This window comes from Protomyctophum parallelum (genome assembly GCF_964188405.1).
Source record: "Protomyctophum parallelum genome assembly, chromosome: 7".
In the NCBI taxonomy this organism is placed as follows: Eukaryota; Metazoa; Chordata; class Actinopteri; order Myctophiformes; family Myctophidae; genus Protomyctophum; species Protomyctophum parallelum.
The window spans coordinates 37,596,318-37,606,186 of record NC_139705.1 but is presented as its reverse complement, the minus strand read 5'-3'; the positions used below and the strand labels follow the sequence as shown (position 1 = coordinate 37,606,186).

The 9,869-nt window shown below is 41.8% G+C and overlaps 1 protein-coding gene across 1 annotated transcript; it reads left to right on the top strand.

Moving 5' to 3' along the window:
* The first annotated feature begins 356 nt into the window (after positions 1 to 356).
* Positions 357 to 8,081, top strand: LOC310862455 (uncharacterized protein). The gene is made up of 2 exons (XM_083770380.1): positions 357 to 3,430; positions 7,606 to 8,081. Exon 1 carries the CDS (start codon positions 1,183 to 1,185, stop codon positions 2,065 to 2,067), a length of 885 nt encoding a protein of 294 aa, XP_083626506.1. The 5' UTR covers positions 357 to 1,182; the 3' UTR covers positions 2,068 to 3,430; positions 7,606 to 8,081.
* Positions 8,082 to 9,869: the final 1,788 nt, after the last annotated feature.

Here is a 9,869-nt window from a genome sequence, read left to right as displayed (position 1 = left end):
ATAATAAGGATTACTGACGATAACTATGTGAGCATCTGATGTCTTTATAGTTGGGTCTGGACCACTTGAGTTAGAACACATTTTAAAAGATACGGTATGTTCATAGTTATCCTGCATGGTACACTGAGGCCATTATACTTTGTCGCACAACGGTGTTGCATGCTGATAATAGCTGATCTGCAAGCTCACAACACATTGTGAGCTTGCAGATCAGCTATAAGTAATACACATTTGTTTTGTGTTACAATTGCACACATTATATTATTCAAATGCTTATTACAGAAGCATGCAGTGATGTTCGTCAGCTTTCATAAAAAAATTGTTCTGTATCTTGTAATAGCAATCAAGCCAAAGGCACAGTATAATCCTATCGCTGTTACTGCATCGACCTGGAATGCCTTGTGCCTGGATCTTTTTTTTCTGCCCATGGGAAAAAACAATCCTCACAATTCCGAGCGTGTAAAAATGGACCCCTTGCCGATCTGTTTCTACTGAGACTTTCCTGTGTACTACAGGCAAATTGAAGGGAATGTTGCTCAACCGCCAAGCGGGGGAAAGAAAACATTCTCGAAGCTTCTCTCCCACTTTTGACTTTCAACTATATCCTATTTTCCTAATCCAGAGAATTGGTGGTGGAGCAGAGTTGCATGGAGGGGAGTGAGGAACGGAGGGAGGGAGGGACGGGAGTGTTTAACAGAGAGGGGGGATGGTAGCTGTTACTTGTTTTGGAAGAAATCTGGAACCTATAAACTTGGACGAGATCTATGACAAAAACGAATGTCGGAAAAGCCCGACTTGATTGGTCGAACCACACACCTTTGTCTCCGCCTTGTGCCTTTGATCCAGCCAATCGCCAAACACGTGTTCTTCCTCTTGTCTTGGGCTTGGCGGAGCCCCTTCATACTCCTCTGGACCAATCAGCGGACCAGATGGGTGGGAAGCAAAAGGTTTCATCCTCTTCTCCCTTTAAAACTTGGACTCAGGTTGCCCCTGTTATACACACACACGCACACACACACATACACACACACACACACACACACACATCCCAGAGGCAGGACGGGAGAACTTGAGCTCGCTGGAGCAGTCTGTTCTCCAGGAATATGTTTACTGGTACGCTGGTGAGGAGCAGATGAAGAAGTATGGTAGATATCAGGACATTCCGGGCCGAGCTGATGGCCGATGAGCTGTTCTAGTTCGATGCTCTGTCGCTTGTTTTGGTGCCGAGAAAGTATCGAGTGGAGAAGAGCGGAGGATACAAAACCCAGGAGAAGATCTGCAGGAGGGGGGACAGAACAACGCAGGGGAACTGTGTATGTGTGTGTTTGTGTGTGTGTGAGAGAGATATACAGAGACATCTACAGGAGAGAGCAGCTTGGTACTGACGGTGAAGGACAAGGCATAGCAGCGTGTCCAGCTATGAGAGAGGAAGAGCAGCTCAGTGATGAACACCCAGACAGTGGGCTGTCGACCAGGGAGGAAGAGACGGACACGCCGCCCTCCAACACTTGTCCCGTTGTTGTGGCACCGCCGCTGCGACTCACCGGGCCCAAGCGGCTGACCGGCGCCCAGTCGGAGGACGAGGTTCTCCCCACCGCCGCCATCATATCAATGGACGACAACGAGATCAAGCCAGCGCTGGACCATCACCTCCACGGCCCCATGGGACCCAAGAGGCCGAAGAAGAGCCCGCCGCCTCGACCACCTTCAACAGGGCCGCCGCCCCTCTCGCCGCTTTCCGCCGTGGCCGCCTCAGCCCTGGAGGACCCGCACACCCAGAGAGTGATCGCCAACATCCGGGAACGCCAGCGGACGCAGTCCCTGAACGATGCCTTCGCCTCCCTGCGAGAGATCATCCCCACGCTGCCCTCGGACAAACTGAGCAAGATCCAGATACTGAAGCTGGCGTCACGGTACATCGACTTCCTCTATCAGGTCCTGCAGAGCGAGGACGAGATGGAGAGCAAGCTGGCCGGGTGCAACTACCTGGCCCACGAGAGACTCCGATACGCTTTCTCTGTGTGGAGGATGGAAGGGGCGTGGTCTACCATGTCCGCAGGACACTAATGACCACTTTGAGCCGCCTTCCATGGGAAGCTCCCAGATCACCTGTGGTGATGGGCTGATAAACTGTCGGCTCAGCTTGTCGGCTGGGCCTGCTCACCTTTACATCGTCTTAACTTAAACATTATTATAGTTTGGCGTACGATGAATAGCAAAAATAGCTGATCTACAAGCTCACATCCCATGTCACGTTGTGAGCTTGTAGATTTTCGCTATCTTTGACAATTCTTAACAGGTTTTTAGTTGTATTTGTTAGATTATACAATTCTTGCCGATTACATGCTCGAATTATGGACACCAGGTAGAAAGTGATTAAAGTGATGTAGAACTTTGAGGTATAGCTACTGTATCAAATTGTGAAACATTTTCAAATCCTGTTAATTATCTTTATCTATTGTTTGTTGGAACATGGAATCTCTCTCCAGTCCCTCTTATTATGGTGAATCAGGTCTCAAAATTATATGTTAAGCACAATGTGAACACAACTTATTTTTGGGCAAGTGAAATCTACTATTTACCTGTTGAATTTGAAAGAAGATCTCTAGTGCCACAGAAACTGAGTGTTTAGTGTTTACCATGAGGCGAAATATGATTGACTGAATGACCTATGAATTATAGGACTGGTTTCTTTATTGGCTGAATCTCCTTATGTTAATTTGTGGCAAATGTGTGATTTTGAGACCTGATTAATTCATGCAGAATTCATGCGTAGAGTGAATGGAGAGTGAATTATATCACTAGTGCTGTTTCCTCAGGGGAAATGGATAAAGATGATTAACATTATCTGGACTTGAATCGCCAGGTAGCTATAAAACCCAAAGTTCTGCCTTCTCTCACCTAAGATCCTCTGTTTACCTCTATGATAGAAGATTCATGCAACAAGAAAATACAGGTTTACATAGCTTTATAATGTATTTATATAGAATCAATGGAACCTTGTTGACATTGCCAACTGGATTATTATTATTTCTCTCAGCTAGTTATTGCTGATCCATCAAGGTGGTCTGACGGACCTTTTAATGGGATGTTCTGTGAAGCGTGACCAGTCAAGAACAGACATCATGCATACAATCCATGACATTCTTAAGATTCACAGTAAAATTATCTATTCATCCAGTTGTACTGTTCATCTGTACATCAACGCTGAGGATTTAACAGTGTTGTTTCTTTACATATGACGACAAGAATCAACTGGCACAGAGACGAACAGGAAACCACAGAAACTTCACATATACAGTATTGTAACATGAGCTGGACTCAAACCCTCGGAGCTGAGGGTGCCCGGTGACCTCAACACAACAGCAGCAGCACAGGACTTCCTGACCGCTTGGCCTTTTTCTATCATCATCATCAGCAGCGTTGGGAGGTATGCAAATATCAACATAATATTTATTCTCTTTTAGTGGTTCTTCTCACCCTTTTCTGGATCAGAGCCCACTTGAAACTTTTGAAATGCCCACTTGAAAATCTCTATAGGGTTCACTCAGCACTTAGGAAACACTCAGCACTGTAGTGTTCACTCAGCATTTAGCACAGCAGCCGTTCGTCTGCCGTGCTAAGTGGTCAGATGGGTGGCCTGCGTGTATTTACACAGAGCATGTTCATTTTAGTGGTCAACCGATGAAACTAACCAACTAACTAAGTGAAAGGCCTGCCGCCTGGCCCACAGGTTGAGAATTGCCGCAAAGATCAAAAGTTCAAGTTCTGTTTAATGCTGCGATCCATACCATACGGTCCTATCTGGGATCAAAGCCTGGGTCTCCCACATGACAGACCAGACATCTACCTACCGTACCGCTCCTTCACCAGGAGATCCATTCTTGGCCAGGGATTGAGAATGCACTCATGAGCTTAATGTCAACCCGTAGATGTCCTATATTATCCGACACCAGGGTCTAAATGCCTCAATGGAACTGAAGGGAAGACCACCTCCAACTGCAGATATGCTGTATTTCATCAATATATACCTGGTTAAAATAACATTTGATTGCTGTATTTCATCAATATATACCTGGTTAAAATAACATTTGATTCGTCTAAGTAAGTTCTGAATTGCAGCTTCTGAATTACTTCAGACAGTTGATTGTGTTTAGTCATCAAAACAATATTTGAAGATCACTAAAAGAGTTACAGAAAAGTATAAGGTCATTAGAAATGGAGAGAGAGAGAGTCAGAGAGAGATGGGGGGGGGGGTAGAAGGGAGGAGTGTAGTGGAAATAAAGAGAGATTGTCCCTTTGACTTTCGTCTCCAACATGCAGACGTATTATTAATCCCTGACCACCTTTGAACCCGAATAGTGGTGGAAAAAGTGGCCACAGCAGCATGCAGCACCACTGACTTAAGTTTATAGTCTCCTTGCAACGAACCCCGCCCCTTTATTTCTTCCCATGCCAAAAACGCTTGCCTCCAAAATTCTTTCCCCTCATTTTGGCCCAAATAATTCGCTTGCATTGCACGAAACGGTGATAGACTGCAGCTAGCCAACAAGCGCGGAGCCGCAACTAAAACAAACAGTTCCTGAGAGCCATGAATCACAGTGTCACCATCAAAGGAGAGGCTGATGCGACTCCCTCCTCCCATAAACCACCGGGGCTGATAGAGGAGGTGAGAGTTGATTTATAAAAACACATACTGTAGGCTAAAGTACATTATTTGCCTACACTAAAATCATCAGTGTTAATTTACCAGGGTCCATTTGGTTATATTTGTTCACTCTCAGGATAACAGCTTATATTGCAATGTTAATACAATATAAGTAGGCCACTGAGGAATGTAGACCCTTGTGTCGGGTAGGACATCAACTTGTAGACAAGGCGTAGCTACTATAAGCTCATGAGCCCTATATCTCCCCTAGCCAAGGACTCAGTGCTAGTAGATACTGTATTTGGGCTCCTATATGCAGGAGACATGGGGTTACAACCCCGGTAGTTACACATTTCCTCATTTAAGGAAGAATCGGAGGGCCTGTTTTTGGTGACAAAACTAACAAAATAGAAAAGAAAACATGTACCCCCTCTCTGCAAATGCAAAGCTAAGGCCCATGAAAAAGATGTTTCTGGGAACATGCCACCAGTTCGAGTTAGAGTAGAAGTATGAAAGTTTTGGCATCACAATATATAACAAAAGTAAAAAATACTCATTATGCAGAAATTCAGAATGTCCAGTTTTTAAATCATTTGAAAGTAGCCGATCTACGTACTGTAATACAACTTCACAATGCATCACTATTTTAGTGACACACAGTATTGGGCTGAAGTGGTTAATGTAGTTTACTTTTTCTTTTTTAAACCGGTAAATGATAATCAAAAGTAACTCAAATATTCTTATTGTCGTAAAAGTACAATATTTGCCTGTATGATGTAGTGGAGTAGAAGTACTAAGAATTGAAAATTGGAGATACTCCAGTAAAGTAAAAAATACCTCAAAATTGTACAAGTACTTGATTACAAGTTACTTTACAGTACCACTGTATTCCACCACAGGTTGATATGACTGAACTCATCCCTGTCATACAGTACGACAAACATCACAAAGATTTTTGGGGACATGGTGATGTTGTCATGTCCGTGAAAAATGAAATACATTTATTACAAGATGTATTTATATCTGCAAGATGACATCTTACGTTGTGATTTCCTGCCCTAAACAAACATTAAAGTCCATAGACTTGGCTGGCCTATGACGTAATTTCGGAAAGCCATGATTTCATTTTTGAGGTGCTAGCGCCCCTCAAAAATGAACCTGAATACACATCATTCATGTCAACAGAACAGACATTTGTCTTACGAGCGGAACAGCGGTCTAGTTTCAATGGCAACACTGGCATTGTAAAGTGCTGAGGCTTTGCACTCACTACTGTGATTACTCCACTCCTTTCCCATACACAGTAAAATCCTCAGTGTTAATGTTGTAATGCTGTAAATGTACAAATGGAATCAAATGGACTCTTTTACAGGTCCATTTGGTTGCATTTGTAAACTCTGTTAGAATATCTTGTAGTAGCTAATGTTTCCAGTCCGTCCTCATGAAGTCCATACACAACAGAAAAGGCTCGCACACTAACTGACGAGTGTTGAGGCTCTTTGAATGCAAACGTATAGAATATTTGAATTACTAAAGTACAAAAGTGTCATGGTGAAAAAAGTGACACAGATGTTTCTCAGTCCTCCTCAGACCATAAACAATGAATGCAGGTTGCCCATGTTGGCTATAAGTAGACAACAGGCCTATTAGAGGTAACCATGGTAATGAATGAAGCTAAGTGAAGGCACAGAGTGCCATTAATCGAGAAATCAGCCCATTACCACTGTTGAAACGGCAAGAAAACGAACACCATATAGACATGTAAGCATGGGTTGCTTACATGCAGTATATGGTGTTTGTTTTCTACAGCAAACGAACATGGAATCAATCCAATATTGTCACATCACTTTTAAAGAAGAGATCATCTTATTTACAAGTCATATACAACCTTACAATTTACAAGAAGAATTAATACATTGCAACAATACAACTTCAAAAGTATAGAAATGAGTCAAATGACCATACCCAACTGAACATATGGTGTTGATGCTTGTATTTATTTATTACCTCTAAGTCTGCAGTATATTATACTGCAGACTTATGGTAAAATTTAAATAAAAGCCCAGTGGTTTGGGACGCTAACGTCTTCTGACTTTTTACATTATTAAAAAGAAAATCCTTTTGCACCAGCCAACAGAATAAAACTAAACAAAAAGGTAACGGAAGGATCCTAGTGGATGATGTTATGAACTAACTGCTGGAATGTTACACAATGCTTTTGTTTTCAGGTACTATGGAGCAAATTAAATTAATTACAGATTTATTTGTATTTTTTCTTTTTCTTTTCAGTCTTTCCATTCTAATTTATCATGTTAGATCAGGAAGTGTCTTCTCTCAGATTGTGCTGTTTAACTGCAGACGTCTGGGCGATGTTGCATAGCTTAATTGGACACAGGGGCGATATTTTAAACAAAAGAACATGAACAGTCATGGGAAACCATTGAGAATTGTCTATCTGCTTTGTGTCAACATAGTTGTCCATGGATCATCGCCTGTGGGCTATACATTAATTTCAAGCCGTCATAATAAAATGCAGTGAGTTATGACTTACTGACTGACTGACTGAATTTACAATGTAGGCATTCATCCAGAGTGACTTACAAGTGCAAGATCAGAATAAATGTCATGAAGCCTAGTTAATAAACAAGGTAAATTGTCACATAAGTAGAGAGCAAATAAAAACAAAATACTGTGTCTATGCTGCAATACTATGCTAACATTAAACCTAAAACAAATCTAAATGACCAATAACATTCTTAGCCTTTATGATCAACAACAAAAAAATCACAAAATTACAAAAGATTTGTGATTGGATATACCAATATAAACACAACCAGCACAAATCTCATCTTTGCCAATATTCGCTCAACTTGGCCTCAACACTCTTGTAATTGCATGTAGGCCTATAATTGTATTCTTAAATCAAAGTAATCTTTCTGCTCTTTTTCTTTTTACAGCTCCCAGGTGGTGACTGACTGCTTTCTACTGGTGCTGCTGTTCTTATTTTGTGGAGTTTTGAAGGTGCAAGCTTGTTGAAAACGAAACCTTCTAAATGCCGCATGGCTATACGCCTCTTTAAAGTATGATGGAAGAAACCAAAGCATACCACACAAGACAGAAGCCTGGTTTACTCCGCTGTACCACAGTGCTGATAGCCAATCTACTGTTGTAGATGTAATACTATATGTCAATGATCACAGTTTGATCCGTTTATTTTCAGTCCTTTTGTTCCGCCTGTTCTTCCAGGCAAACATTTCTGCAAAACCTGACCTCACTTGACCCCTACAAATGCATTTTTGATGAATTCCCAGAGACTGTTGGCAACACATGTTGTCCCTGGAGGTTAGAATACGATCAAGAGGCACAGAAACAGTGTCCCCGTGTTGTTGAGCTGCATGTCTGTATTTTATCAGTCTGTGACTGTCTTGCAGAAATAAAGTCAATCATTTATACCGTCTTGTGAATTCATGCCATTTGAAATCTCCTGGTCAGAAACAACGGAAGATGTTGTTTAAAGATTTACAGTCCACTAGGACGCCCATTATTCTCCTTAATTCTCTCTGTTTCTCCCTCTCTCACCCGCGGTCTGTTAACTTAATGAGAGCTGTGAGTCCATGCCAGGGCAGACAGGAACACTTAATTCCTCCAAAAGAACAAGTTTATGTGCAATTAAGAGCTCTGGGAATATTTATGATATACTTGGACAGAAATTCTGTAGAGCAGGATACCGCTGTCAGCCGCAGAGACGTATCCTGTTTAGTATACGGTGTAGATTAAGGCTCAAAATGCAATAGATTAGTGTTAACTGCTTTGTAAAGCCAATAGTCACAGCCAACTACAGTATTTATTCATCTAGTTCAAACAATGCTTGGCTTTAAAAAGTGTTAGCTGGTCTGATAGCACTGGATTATTAACCACGGATGACCGGAGCCCCTCGGGGCTCTATAGTGGATTTTCTGTTTTCAGTTATTGTGGGGAAAGCTTTTGCAGATCGACAAGCTCGGTGCGACACGTTGTGAGTTTGTCGATCAGCTATTTTCTGCAAACACTTTCTCCATAATACGGATGCTGGTGCCCTAGATTAGAACACTAATCACCGGGTGATTTTCACCCGTACATTTATATGTGATTGACTTTCATATTGACTTAATGTTGCTGATGTCTGACTGAGGTGGGTAGCTTCATGATGCTCAGTGACACCATAGAAGGTACAGTAGGTTTGTTTCCCTGCCAACATGCCGCATCCTGGTTTATTTCACCCGGGTGTAGTGATAGGTCACAATGGGTATTTTTAAATTATTTATACATTCTTTTATTAATATCATTTTTTACAGAGTATAATAATAATAATAATAATACAACTTTATTTGTATAGCACCTTTCATGACATGAAATGCAGCTCAAAGTGCTTTACAGAACAATGGAGAATAAAAGAAAAGCAAGGCAACGACATTAAAAAACAAGCAGTAATGCAGTACAGTGAGGACATGAAAAATAAAAAATACAAGATCAATTAAAGGCAATGTTGTAGAAGTGGGTCTTGAGCTGAGCTTTAAAAATGTCTACAGAGGCTGCCTGACGAAGGTACAGTGGGAGCTTAAGTTGTTCCATGCCGACGGCCCGTAGAAGCAAAAAGCTGCTTCCCCGTATTTTTGCCATTTTTTTGGGCAAAGCGAGCAGGCCGGCGGTGGAAGACCTTAGGGGGGCGGTTTGGGACATATTTAGGCAGGCAGTCATGTAGGTAGGAAGATGCGAGACCATTGAGAGCTTTATAGACAAGTAAAATAATTTAAAAATTAATCCTAAAAACAACCGGAAGCCAGTGCAGTGATGCCAAAACTGGAGTAATATGTTCTCTCATCTTAGTTCTAGTTAAAACTCTGGCTGCTGCATTTTGGACAAGTTGTAATCTGTCAGTTGTTTTCTTAGGCAGTCCTGAAAAAAGTGCATTGCAGTAATCAAGCCGAGAAAAAACGAAGGCGTGGATTAGCGTTTTTGCATCGTCCAAGGACAAATAGGCTCTGATTCGTGCAATATTTCTGAGGTGAAAAAAGGCAATCTTGGTGACATGATTAATGTGTGAATTAAAGTTCAATTCAGAATCAATAATAACCCCCAGGTTCTTTACTGTACTGTTAGTTTCTACAGTTAGGTTGCCCAGTCTGCTTATTATTGATTCTCTCTGCTCACTAGAACCGATTATGAGAACTTCTGTCTTATC

What these genes read in the sequence shown, in the direction of transcription:
- LOC310862455 (XM_083770380.1), top strand. Translation starts at nt 1,183, where the DNA reads ATGAGCTGTTCTAGTTCGATGCTCTGTCGCTTGTTTTGGTGCCGAGAA.